The sequence below is a fragment of the Austrofundulus limnaeus genome, unplaced genomic scaffold (assembly GCF_001266775.1).
Source record: "Austrofundulus limnaeus strain Quisiro unplaced genomic scaffold, Austrofundulus_limnaeus-1.0 Scaffold257, whole genome shotgun sequence".
In the NCBI taxonomy this organism is placed as follows: domain Eukaryota; kingdom Metazoa; phylum Chordata; class Actinopteri; order Cyprinodontiformes; family Rivulidae; genus Austrofundulus; species Austrofundulus limnaeus.
In genome coordinates, this window is record NW_013952659.1 from 259,118 (window position 1) to 273,003 (window position 13,886).

At 40.9% G+C, this 13,886-nt stretch overlaps 1 protein-coding gene across 4 annotated transcripts in view; it reads left to right on the plus strand.

The window, feature by feature from the left end:
* LOC106526078 (tensin) overlaps window positions 1-13,886 on the plus strand; it is a 201,182-nt gene that overhangs the window by 12,668 nt on the left and 174,628 nt on the right. For 2 of the 4 annotated variants that reach the window (XM_014020552.1, XM_014020555.1), the window contains exon 1: window positions 1,037-1,341. The exons of 1 other annotated variant lie outside the window; for it this stretch is intronic. In XM_014020552.1, the coding sequence (XP_013876006.1) occupies window positions 1,156-1,341 (186 nt within the window). In that variant the 5' untranslated portion in view covers window positions 1,037-1,155. Of the gene's footprint in view, window positions 1-1,029; window positions 1,342-13,886 lie in introns of those variants that run through there. One more of the 4 variants, XM_014020554.1, reaches the window with a different exon arrangement.

The following is a 13,886-nucleotide window of genomic DNA, read 5'->3' on the forward strand; positions in this document are numbered from 1 at the left end:
TAGGAATAAAGACTTCTGAGTTCCGGTGCATTTCTGCGTGCGGGGGTCATTATGTTACTGTTATGCGGTATCTAGTTTTTTTTCAGAAGCATGCAAAAAAAAACAATGATTTTAACAAATTTCTGATAGTAGTCATTAAATCAGATATTCATAATGACTAGTGTGGCAATAGAACTTCATGCTAACCTTATTGCAAAATACCACAAGTTTTTTAACCTTTTTGGAAAAAGTAGGTGGCCCCGTAGGTATTCAGCGAAACAAAAAGGATAAACAAGTGCACCACGCAACACTTGGTCTTTTATTCAACATTATTCTTGAAAAAAGTTGCTCTGATCAACTCTTTCAATCCTGGACTTCATACATGTTTTGAGACCATAAAGTAGGCCGGTGGTTTAGTGAAGACTTCATCCTGTCATGCACTTTCCATGCCTGCTTTTTATTGTGTCAGACAGCTCTAACTGACCAGACTCCCTCGCTCCTGCCCGCTTCTTTGACACCACATAGCAAGAGAGAAAATACTTGTGTGGGAGATGCCTAACTTTTTAATAAAGAAAAAAAACAAACAGAAACAACCAAAAGTCAAGCATCATTCATCATTTAAACCTGTGTGTAAATATTCATTTTCTTCCGTTGCAAGGAGGCACAAAGATTTATCTGGCTCTCGGCCGCGTCACAGCAGCTGGTTTGTCCTGCAGATATTTTGCAGGAGGAGAGCCGATTTGGAAACAGGAAGGGGCTGCCGATGAAAAATTGAAGTGACTTTAGCGCAGACATGAGTGAGCACGCTTTGCAGGAGAGAGGTGGAAGGAAAGCGAGAGGTGAGGTATGCAATGCAAGGAAGCCAAGGCAAAGGGAGGGTGGAGGATGGTCAATGCATAGACTGTGTGTGTATGCATGTGTGAAAAAGACAGAGAAGGGGGAAAAGGAGGGACTAGCAAGGATCATTTGAGGAGAAGGGAGAGAAAAAAGTAAAGGCCAGGACACCTCCTCCCCCATTTCCTACAAATGCTCCTTGGAATAAAGTTACCACTCTTCAAGAGAGGAAAGCAGAGGTAGAGGGAGAGCTGGAGGAAGCAGGAGTGGAAGAGGGGAGGGAGGCTGACTAAAAGCCGTCAGAGAGAAAATGAGAGCGTTCCTCTCCTGAGTCCTCTGTGCATGTCACAGCATGGATCTACACAGCCCAAATCTGCGTGGAAACGCTGGGAATTTCTGGGAATACCGTGGATTCCAGCTGTGAGCCGAGAAAAAGCTGATCTAAGGATGCCCTCTGTGTCTCTGTCGCTGCCCTCTGCTCTGGCAGGCAGGGCCAGGACCTGGGTTTGCCTCTCCTGCATGTTCTGGGTAAGAGACCACCAACACAGACCAGCGGAGGTCCGCAAACGTCATTGAATGGAAATATTTGGATTATTTTGAAAGATGAAAACCTTGGTCAGCGTCATGCATGAATGACTTGAGTTGTGTTCACATGTGAAGCCCGACGAGGTTCAAGATGAAAGCTTTGCTGAAAGTTTCAACTTGTTTGACAAAAAAATGGCAGAAATCTTAAACCAAAACCACGCTTTACTAACATAATTTACAGTATTGTTCAGTCAGCTCTCCTAATAGGCATCATATGGAGCATCAAAAAACTGCATGGAGAAGAAACCTTGATCCGTTTGGTGATCCAGGCAGGACTAATCAAGCTGACTTTTCTGCGGTGACTTGCGTTGTTGAGTCCGTACATCTCCGGCGCTGGAGCAATGGGTTCTCCTGTATAATTTAATCTGCTGCTGCTCACTTCTTCCATCTATCTGGAACTGACTGAGAGTGTCAGGAACCTGGGGGGGGGGGCTTTCTTTATGCAAGCAAGCAGCCCTAAAACGTACACACGAGATGTCGACTTCAGATATGTCTGAATAAGCACAAAGTTAGTGATTTTGGGTTTGAGAATTCTCATCTCATTCCCTGCTGTGTTCARGTCTGRRTGTTAGCYAAWTATAYCATKAACCASCACTACCACCAATCAAAATAATCATTGGATGGATCTTAAACCAATTGATGTTTGGAGTCTAATTGAGCAAATTAACCTTAGATAACACAAAATGACTACCTCTGTCCATTTTTCACATATTGAACTAAAATTTATTTTTGTAGTAACTGAGAGTCTTTCATGATTTTGCATTGTGTAATCAGGTTTTAACCAAAGCGTTCAATAATTTTGCAACATAAGATGATCTTACCAGCAAATAGGCAGTCAAAATAATTTTTTAAGACTAGCTGGACTCTCTTACAAATAGGATAAGAAATTCAGTTATCATGAAGAGACTTAGAGTAGATTCACTGCTCCTACACATCGAGAGGAGCCAGTTGAGGGGATTTGGGCATCTGGTAAAGATGCCTCCTAGATGCCTCAATGGGAGGTGCTTCAGGCATGTCCAACTGGGAGAAGACCCTGTGTTAAACCCAGGACATAATGGAGAGACTGTCTCTTAGGGCTGTGCGTAAAAATCTAAATATAAATACCATAAATATTTTTAAAACAATATAGAATTGATTTTCTTGCTTTTAATAAGAGATGCACCGATACCAGCTTTCCTCAAACTGAGTACGAGTGCAAGTATTTAAGACTGGGTACTGGTTCTAAATCAGATATGTGATGTTTTTTTTTTAAATGAACCTCGGTTTAAACAAGTGGTTTATAAACCTGGTCCTTGAGGGCCATTATCCTGAATGTTTTAGTTGTTTCCCTGCTCTTCAGCAGGTTTTTAAGTTCTGCAGAAACCTGTCAATCACTCATTCATTTAAATCAAGTGTGCCAAAGAAGGAAAACATTTAAAACATGCAGGATAGTGGTCCGCAAGAACCCGGATTGAGAACCACTCACATTAACGATCATACCGCATTTCTCAGATGTTTATGTCTGTGAGGTGGGAGTTTACAGATCGATCCAAGTAATAATGGGTTTGAGAACTCTCATCTCATTCCCTGCTGTGTTCACGTCTGTTTGTTAGCAAATTATAACATCAACCAGCACTACCACCAATCAAAATAATCATTGGATGGATCTAAAACCAATTGATGTTTGGAGTCTAATTGAGCTAATTGACCTTAGGTAATGCAAAAATGACTACCTCTGTCCATTTTGCACATATTGAACCAAAATTTAGTTTGGTAGCAACTGCATTTGTGGCTTTTTCCAATAACTACACTAAACTGAGAATTGTGTTGTATTGTGAACTCTGCATTGAAAAGCATATCAAATTGCCATGTCCTAGGTGACACCAAGTCCTAATGTCTCTCGATTGGGAATGTCTTGAAATCCTAATAGAAGAGCTGGAAGAGTTGACTGGGGAAAGAGAGGTCTGGGCCTGAATGGATGGATGGATGGACGGATGGATGGATGGATGGATGGACGGATGGATGGACGGATGGATGGATGGATGGATGGATGGATGGATGGATGGACGGATGGATGGATGGATGGATGGATGGATGGATGGATGGATGGATGAAAGATTTTGTTTCTCCAATGTTACTGGCCTTGGGTGGGGGTTACTGGATGTGGGGTGGTTGGGTAGTTGTGAAGCCCGAGGAATACTCGCGCTTTGGTCCACCGGCTGGAGCGTGCAGAGTGCGCATGCACTGAGCCGTGCAGCTTCTGCGTTTACAGTTTCACCGCTGTGTTTATAGTTGACGTGCGGTGGCGCAGGGCAAAGTGCTGTTATTTTACGGACCAGCAGGTGGCAGTACCTCTAAAACCTGTGCATAGGTTGCAAGAAATGGATGTAGATGAAGAAAAACGGGCATAGAAGAAGAAATGTATGACGTCACACAACTTTTATTCGTTCTTATTTTAATTTGAAGTTGTCTTTCTTTGCTAACTAAGTGTGGAGCTGCCGCTGTTGCCCCCTGTTTTGGCCTTGTACCTTTAGTTTTTAAGTCTATTTTCAAGTGTGAATGATATACACACATATATTTATACACATATATATTCATCTTTCTGCATCGCTTCAGCAATCTCCTTCCAAACATTCGGTGCCATTTGAACATCTTTATGATCTCTCATAGAGGGATCATATAAATGCTGGTATCCGGATACGTGAGCAGCTTCGCGTCCTCAACGGCGCACGCACTAGCCTTTGCGGAGTTTCAAAAAATCGGAGGTGCACGACATGTGCCAAAATGACGCACGGGGCCAAAGCGCAGGGGCGGGGATGGCGATATTGCGTCACTTTCGACACGCGCATGCTGGCACCCTGTGCGAGGCGTCGAGTATAAATCTTAGCAGAGTGGTACGTTACTAATGGCAGCGGTTGTCAAGGGGGTGGGGGTTAGTGGAACACTACTTTGCTAATGCTAGGTCGAAGCCACTTATCTTGTTGCTACAATTGCTGCTTCTTGTTTGGAAGTAATAGAAATGTCATTGGTGGCAGGAATTTTGGTAGGCAGGGCAGGCTGTTCCATTGGGAATGGCGCACACCCTCCTTGAGTAACAGTAAGGGAAATACTGTTTTAGCCTTTAACTCTGGCATAAAAAGGCCGGACTTTATTTTCAGATATTGTTCACCTACATAAGAACAACAACAACAACAAAAAAACTTAAGGGTCGTTAGCATAGCACCAAATACGTTTTGTTGCATTTCATGCATTTTGCCTTGTTTGTTTGTTAAGATGCAGGGTTTATCACATTTACAGTTGTATAATGTACACACAGTGTGTTTTGATAGCGCCCGATTGTAAATGAGGCATCTGCCCTACTTTTGTGCAGCTTGCAGTGGAGAAGAGAGCCATTTAGATGCAAGAGGAAAGAGGCTGGATGCAGGGAAAGGCTCACTCCCCACACACTCACACACTATCTCACACACATGCAAAGCAAAGCACTGAGAGTTCCAGATGCGAGGCTCTCTAATGCTGCATCATCACCCTCCTTGTTCACAACAAAAACAACTAGATGAACATCGAGGAGAGTTGGAGAAGCAGACGGATGTTAGGGGGTGGGGGTATGTGTGACATCAGCAGCAAGAAGAGTAAGAGAGGCTGAGTGACGTGCAAGAAGCTGGCTCAGAGAAAGCTCCTCAAATACACACTATTAATAATTTATCAGCCCCACACGCCGAGAGAGAATATTAAATTTGACGTGCCGACAGAAAAGGCCACAAATGCAAACTGGTTCCTACAGCGCTGGTCAATGTGAGCTCATTACTGATCTGCAAAATGCAAAACATGCTCCACACAACCGGTATCAGAACAGAGAAATAAGTTTAACATTTTCTCTCTAAAAAAAGGTCTTTCCTATCCTGATTCAGTCACAGTCGGTGTTTTAAGCTCAGTGGTTCCTGAAGTTTCTCCATTCTTCATACTAAAGGCCCGTGAAGGAATGCATATTATCAACTCTTCACCCTAAATTTGGATTTTTAATTCATCATTTTATATTAAGAAATGACAGTCAAGCCTGGGAAATACCAGTGAGAATAATCTCCTGTGATATTTCAAAGTTTGTGTTGTGACTGTGAATGGTCTGTACTTATGTAGCACCTTTCTATCCAACCAGGATACTCAAATTACTTCACACTACAATCTGTGCCCTCCTTTACCCATTCACCCATCATTCGGCACTCCACTATGCCTCTATAAAGCTAACATGTACAAATCATCCCATGGAGACTAATCAGTGCTTTAAATCACATTCACACACGTATTGGACACACATCAGAGACAGGGACACTTTGACATGTGACTGAATAGCAGGGAATCGAACTGCCAACTCTCTAATTAGAGGAGGACTCCCCTAACCACTCAACCACAGCCGCCCTTTTTGGTACTTCCAAAAAGGTTTTAGCTTATCTGTAAAACTAAAAGCATTATAGCCATTTTTGGGATGGCTAATTGGGATTAGCTGTGAAAGTCATGTCCTGATGCATCTCAGTAATCCATGTAGAAAAATCAAAATGAAAAAATAAGTAGGTCCTCTGAAGAACCCATCCAGAGGACCTACTTTATGTTTTCTTTATGTGAAAGTCATGTTAAACTGAATTAGCTCCAAAAGCGAATCAGTTATAAATGCATATCTGATTAGTTTCTGAAACTCTTTATTAAAATTTGTTTAGTGATTTCATGAGATATTTTGGTTACAAGGGATCCATGATTAGTTGTAACATTAGACTTTATTTGATAAAAGTTTATTTCAACTGTAAAGAAACTGTAGGCTGTTTAGTTTTTATATTTTTTAAATTAAAAGTTTGAAAATATATTACACGGAGAGAGCCATTTTATTTACACACAAAGCATTCTGAGTAAATGATGATGTGGATAGATTCTCGGCACGAGGCTGCTAGCGAGCTATATCCACCCTGAAGGTTAATCTTGGACAATATCTGATGATCGACTCTTTTAAATGAAACCAGAGAGCGTTGACAGAGAGGAGAAGGTAGAAATGACTCAGCCTGTAACTGAAWATATAGATGGAGGACAACAGAGCTGCTTCATGGAAGAAGATCCTCAGATTAACCTGTTAGCTTTAGCATTAGCCCCGATGCTATCACCATATATATGTATTAGCTCAGCGCTACACATTCTCCTCTCGTCTGAGGTCCTCCATCCACATGACAGAGAGGGGAACACAAAAATGACTCAGTCTGCGACTGAAAATATGGATGAAGGACCTCAGTTTAGCTTGTTAGTTTGTCACGCTATAGCACCAAGCTAATACATATACATATAGTATATAGTGCTGGCTCTAGCACAAAGACTAACAGGCTAAGCTGAGGTTCTTCTTCCATGAAGCAGCTCTGTTGTCCTCCATCTATATTTTCAGTTACAGGCTGAGTCATTTCTACCTTCTCCTCTCTGTCAACGCTCTCTGGTTTCATTTAAAAGAGTCGATCATCAGATATTGTCCAAGATTAACCTTCAGGGTGGATATAGCTCACTCACACCGAGGACCTATCCACATCATCATTTATTCATCACTCCTTCCATGTTAAAATATATATTTAAAAATTTACAAAACTAAACAGCCTACAGTATTTTTACAGTTAAAATAAATGTTTATCAAATAAAGTCTAATGTTACAACTAATCGTGGATCCCTTTAAAAATTTAAAGCCAAAGTTTTTAGCAAAGATTTCACACAAGCCTCTTGTGAGCCTCATAGCATATATGCCTAAGCCTTTTGTGACCAAATATGTCTTGGGCAATTATGCTATGAGGCCAACGATTTGGACTATGTATTGTGAATGACTCTCAGCCCCTACCATGATGAAATTTGAATCAGTATAAATAAAACTGACAGGATTAAAGACAGTTTTGTGTTTTCTAAAGTCAGCTGACATTTTAAATTGTAAGGACTCTTAAAATTAATCAGTTCCAGATGGTAGTGAAATAATTATTTTCTGAAAGTTGAATTAAAATATGTATAGTGGTATGTATATTTTACTAGCAACCAGTGTTAAATCTGTATAGATAATGGCAAAATTTCAAACATCATGCGCGACATTTAGCACTCAAAACATTTGGTGTGAATGACTCTAGGGTACTACCACAATAAATTTAAGCTCAATATCTTAAAAAATGACTGAGTTCTAGGCATTTTTGTGTTTCTTTAGGTTGATAAGTTGTGGCAGCTATCTTACTTAGGTTCACTCCAAAAGTTCATCAGTTGTAGAGTTACTTTCTGCAAGTTACAATAAATTTCATCCAGTGGTTAATGAGATGTTTTGCTAATAATCATATGCAAAAACCAGTCATCTATCTGCCATCCCATTCAACTGCTGCTGTAGACACGAGGACGTGGAATCTTGTGAGAAACCTTGGTTCTGTGTTGGAGTGAAGCAGGAGGCAGCTGCAGCGCCGTCAGGCAGGATGTATGGCAGATCCATCATGTCCCGAGTTGTCTAACAGAGTCTCTTATTGACTGAACGGAATCCCCAGAGAGCTCTGAAAATCAATCGGCCTTTGATTGGATGGTTACTGCCTGCCATGCCTCTGCGTGTGACACCTCTGTTTGAGTTTGTGATGCCTGTGTGTGTGTGTGTGTGTGTGGCCTGTGGTGTACTAGAAATGGCCTTTTCCTCTGGTAATCATTATTCTACCAGCCCTCCCTTTATGCCCGACCTCCATGAGATATTGCAACATCTATGTATTAATGCTAACTATGTGTTGATGCTGACTCAGCGACTACCGTATCACCATACGTAAGCCTCTTCTCCATTGTCAAGTCTCACACTAATTGCTTCATGTCTGTTCAGTTCTGCTCAGGTGTAGATGAGACTCCATGGCAGTGTGTCCCTCACTCTCTGGGTGTGATTGTGGGTGGTTCTTCAGCAGGCAGCTTCCGCCTTTGTGGTTTAATCATTTGATAGTCGGACTTATTTTCTATTTGTTGCAGCAGTTTTTAATTAAATGTATAACTGTGGGCAGCCAGTTTGTCCAAAACCCTCCTGGTATACCTGCTCATTTCGAACTGCTCTGTCAAGCTTAAGCTCTATGTTCATCTCCTAAAATAGATAAAAAGGTTTGCACCTCTCTCCAAGAGGAGTCTGTGAGTTTTGTCTTGGCTCACTCAATCCACAGGCATCATCCTGGGTTCCTGGTTTGATCCCATGGGTTTGATCCCCGGTTCGGACCTGGGGTCTTTCTGTACGGAATTTGCATGTTCTCCTTGTGCTTGCGTGGGTTTTCTCTGGGTACTCCGGTTTCCCCCACAACACAAAACATGTACAATAGGTTGCCTTCAGGCCCAGGCCACCCTTGAAAAAGAGATCTGAGATCTCAATGGGATTTGCCTGGTTAAACAACTGTAAATAAAATAAATAAACCATTCTGCTGAAGTCAAAATCACTTACGCACAATACACAGTGTTACCTGCCTGGAACCACCGCTGGGGTGGATCCAACAAAACCTCACAGGAACTGGAAATGGAGACACTTTTGTCTGATGTTGAATCAATGAAAAATGCTTAAAGGAATGCCTCCTTCACAGCGACACACACACACACACTTCAGCAGAGGCCATGCCTCCAGCAGGAATCGCTTCTCTATGACCCCGAGTCCAGACCCTTGTACAAAGCCAAGTGAAGGACAGGGGTCTGGTTTTTGAACCTGTTCTCATGCCCGCCGTGTCAAAGTATTGATGCATGACCAAGCGTCATTATATTGACGCTGGGGGTCCCCCCCCCACCCGCGCATCAGTTCTGTACGAGATGGGGCGGAGGAGGACAGTGTGTTTTTACAAGCCTAGATTTGCATGAAGCTAACCATCCTAGACCCTAGATGTAACTTCAAATAGCCTTATAGAGCCTAACCCTGACCACAGACTCTAAAGTTAACCATTAACCCTGACTGCTCATGTTAAACACATCCCTCATGTTAACCACAGACCCTAAAGTTAACCTTTAATCCTGATCCCTCATGTTAATCACAGACCCTAAATTTAATCTTTAATCCTGATTTGATTCCTCGTGTTAACCTCATACGTCACGCAAACCCGGAAAAGCCGCGGTCGGCAAGGACCCCCCCGCGCGTCAATATGTTACGAGTCCAACATGAGAACATGGGTTTTTACCAGACTAGGGCCCAGTATAACAATGATGGCAAACCACAACTGCCATAGTTGTGGTTCGTTTATGTGGTGCTGCTAGCCCATGCATGGACCACCTCTGGTAAACCATATCTGGGCTACCAAAGGGCTATCATTCTTTGCGGTATCTGGGCAGAGTGTTCATGCATTGTAGTTGGGCCAGACAAATTTTGTTAAGTGGGACAGTTTAGCTCATTATTGTTAAATTAGCTTGAGAGTTGCTTCCCTATTTGTGCAATACCTCTTGAAATATATTGATAGCAGACAAACAAGTTGATGCCAGTGACGAATACCAACATTTGAAGTAAAAGTTTTTCAGAAAGTGTAGTAGCATTTGGAGTCTGTGCTGTGAATTAGTTTCTTTTAGTTTCCCATCTAAATTAGCTCTATTTGTAAAATTGACTGTGTTTTAATCATTTTTTATGTTTCTCTAATACTGTATCAGCTGGCTGTGCCATCTTGTATCAGATTTACTCCAAGATGTATTCACTTTAACAGAGAGAAATAATCCCATACAGGAGTATACCTTTGATCGCTACACTGTAAGGTTCTATAAGCTTCATGTCGCCCAGGATATCCAAGCTGTATCGTTCCATTTTATTCTCAAGTTAACAAGAGCTCGTTTAGTTTTAATGACAAAGAACTGTTTTTTATTTTCTTTCCCAGCATGTATCGTTGACAATGAGGCTGTTGACTTTTTTTTATTTGACGTTGACATTCACCTCCACATGACATGAAACTGCACTCAGACCTAGTTTTAGATAACAGCCTCCAATGGGACTTTGTGTCCCAGGCATCCCTCCAGCCGCTTCCTCCATGCTCCCGTTTTCAAACCAGCACATTCGCGGGTCAGTGCCAGCGTGGCCCAGCATCGCTGGATCTCCAAGACTCGGACCATCCTCGGAGACAGTAGCTGTCACTCTGGCGAAACAGTGCTCTGCGTATCCATGACCAGGTGATTTATATCTGTTGTGACCGGCTGCCTCCTTCCAGACCCCGAGGGCCCCCATCAGCTACCCCCTGACCCAGCTTCAGCACACTTCCCCTGGGCACCACTCTGTCCCCATTTCCCATTCCAGAGTCTAGATTTCAGCCCACATAGTTTAGAAGAGGCCAGTCGAGATCATTTAGTGGTATATTCAGCTTTAGATTATTCAAAAACAATATTGTCTGCTGTTTATGTTTGGAAAAAAAATATTTTTTGTTTAAATTGTTTTAAGGCAGAGCAGGTTGGACAGTTCAATGCTATCAAATGGATATCCATGGATTTATCATTGCTCGATACCAAAAAGCTGAAGGCAGGTGACTAGGTTTTTGCCTGTGTGTCTGAAACGTTAGCAAAGTAGCTCATAAACCACTAAATGGTTTTCAGTGAAACTGAAGTGTAGTACAACTATGGTCAGTAATTACTTTCTGATTAACTTTTGGAATCGACAAAGAAATGGTTGCACCTCAGTGAATTTTCAGACGGTTTTCAATTAAGCATAAATTTGTTTTTAAGTTTTGACTAAAATGACCGTAAAAATGTTGCACCTTAGCTAAAGACAATCACCATGAAAAACTCAGGCGATATGCCTTCCTTTGAGAAAAGTAGGCCTTTCTTTTTCTTAGCATTTATGGTTTTGGAGAGTTTAAATTACATAACTGTTGAAATTATATTAATGAAAATCAGTTCTGAAAGTTTCATCTTATGGCTATCTAAGATGTGTTCTTATTACCAAATTTAGGTGACACAGGCAGAGAGGAACGCAGAAAATTGACATTGAAACACCCCAATAACTCCTGCTAATATTTTCTGCTGGTATCATGTGCTGCAGAAACTTAAGGAACAAAAGTGAAAAGATGCTGAAGAGAAAAAATGTGGTCTCAAATTTTACATCAACTACATGCCAAAACTTTTTTCCTAAATGTAACCATGTAGTTTTGGTGCCTTAACCCAGTGGTTTTCCATTGGTCATTGAACACAATCCTGCGTGTTTTAGTTGTTCTTCAGCAGATCTTCAAATTTGTCAGAAACTTGGTTATCAATCACCCATTTATACAAAGTATCAAAGGAGGGAAACTAAAACATGCTGGGTAGTGTTCCTCTGGGACCAATGATGGAAACCACTCCCTTAAACTAACCAAACACAGGCTACTAGGGCTACAGATTTTAGTCCAAAATTATATCACTAACTTTTAGAGTCAGTCTTGTCTGTCTGTTAGCAAAACATCTCATGAATCAATAGACAAATGTGACCTGTCACATCAAACAAAGGATTAAGTCACAAGGTAGAGGGTTGAGATACAGATGCTGCAATTTCTACATTTTGTCAAAATATGATTTATAAATACTTTATCTATTGGTCCTTTGAAGAAAATATCTGAAACATATTCCTAAAGAATGTTCTGAAGCACTGAACAGTATCAACAACTAACATGATAAATTTGAGCATGCTTTCCACATGCACTGGTAAAACTACTATTAATACAAGCTGGGAAATCCCAACATCCAAATATGGTTGGAAGTTTCCTCTTTCAAATGTTAAGAAATCCTCATTAGAATGCACTCAAAATAGCATTCAGTCCATTTTTCCAGGGGTCTTCTCGATTTGCAAGACAAATCGTGCCATTGCTCTGGAACCACTTATGATATCAGGATAAATTAGCTTAAAAGCAGGAATCTGAAAATGTGCTTAATTTGGCCAAATATGATCTAATCCCTTAGTTAATGTGATGGGTTACAAATGTTGATGAAATTTACAAGTAATCATTGGATATACATGTATACCGAAGACTGAACCCAATTCAGCATGGTCATCTCAGTTAATCAGTCATTGCAGGCAGAAACAATAATAACAACTATGACTCAGTTATTTTTTTTCCGATATTGAGCTAAAATCTGCAGTGCTCGCAACGTATTATCTGAAAATCACACTAATAGCAAACCGACCTTAATCAACACAACCGTAGGTATAACTCAATCAGTTTTATAGATTATAAGCCAAAAATGGATCTGACTGTAGCTAAGATTTTTTTCAATCTTATTGTGTTCTTTATTAGTGTACCTTCAGTGTGTTGGATTAATGTCAAATTATGTATTACATCGGCCACAAATACATAAGACATGTCACATATCTACAAGTTGTTGATATGTAACACCATATTTGTTTAACAATACACAGTTTAAAACTACACCTTAGTTGTGTTTTTATGCACTGTTTATATCTTTGTCTATACCTAAAATGGGGTTAAGTACAGCAGAGCTCATTAGCCAGCATGCAAGTCTAGGTTCATTAGCTGCAGAGTAATGATCATAAGGCCTCCCAGACTTGATGATCACAGCTCATTGATCGCTGTGTCTCTGTCTACACCTGGTATTGATCATACTGCACACGTGCACAAACAGAATACCGGCTGCATCTTAGCTGAACACTCAAACACAACTTTTCAAAGGCAGATATCCTTCCGTCATGTAAAACTACAAACACACACACACATTGGGTGTAGTTACACACGCAAACACACTTGCATCGTTCAATATCGCATTCCAAACTTTTATCTGTCTTGTAAATCAGCCTGACTTGGATGATGTTCTTAATGAAAGATACAAGAGTGTTTTAAAATCAAAACAAACATTTGAAATGCATCATTGATTGTTTTTTTCCATAAGGTTTGCTCCCATACTTGTCCTTGAGGTGCTTACGTAGTGTCAAAGCTTGCTCAGCTTACAGTAATGATTATGGGTAATTCTGGGCTGGCAATCAGTGATGAAGTCATAATCACAGAGAAGAAAGCCCCTGGGGGGTTATAACCAGAATAAGAACCTGCTCCATTATTTCCTCATGAGTTGGAGAAATTTTTCACAGAAGTGTTGAAGCCTGAGACAGTTCCCCAGTTTTCAATTCAGGTGTTTTTTTTTTCCTTTTTTCACTTCTGTTATTTTCTATTAGTCTTTTGTTTGTTCCTGAGTTTATGTCACCACTTTATTATTATTGTTTTATCAATGCACTTGCAAATGACCTGGATAGAAGTTAAGGTGAATTAAAATGTAATAATCTCTCAAACATTGGTTTAATGTGTACTGCAGAAGCTTGTTAATTACCCATTCATTCAAATCAGGTCTGTTGTGGCAGAGAAACCAACATGCAGGATTTCCTTGAGGACCAGGATTGGACACCCCTGGTCTAGAAAATGGATGTGTGGACATCATAGTCTTAAATATCACAAGACTGAGCCCCGCCCATCCRGTCCACTGGTAGTGTCTGTGACATCATGGAGGAGCAGAAACAGACCAAACAGGACAACAGCTCACAGCAAACATAGAAACTAATAGATAAACAGCAGCTGAAC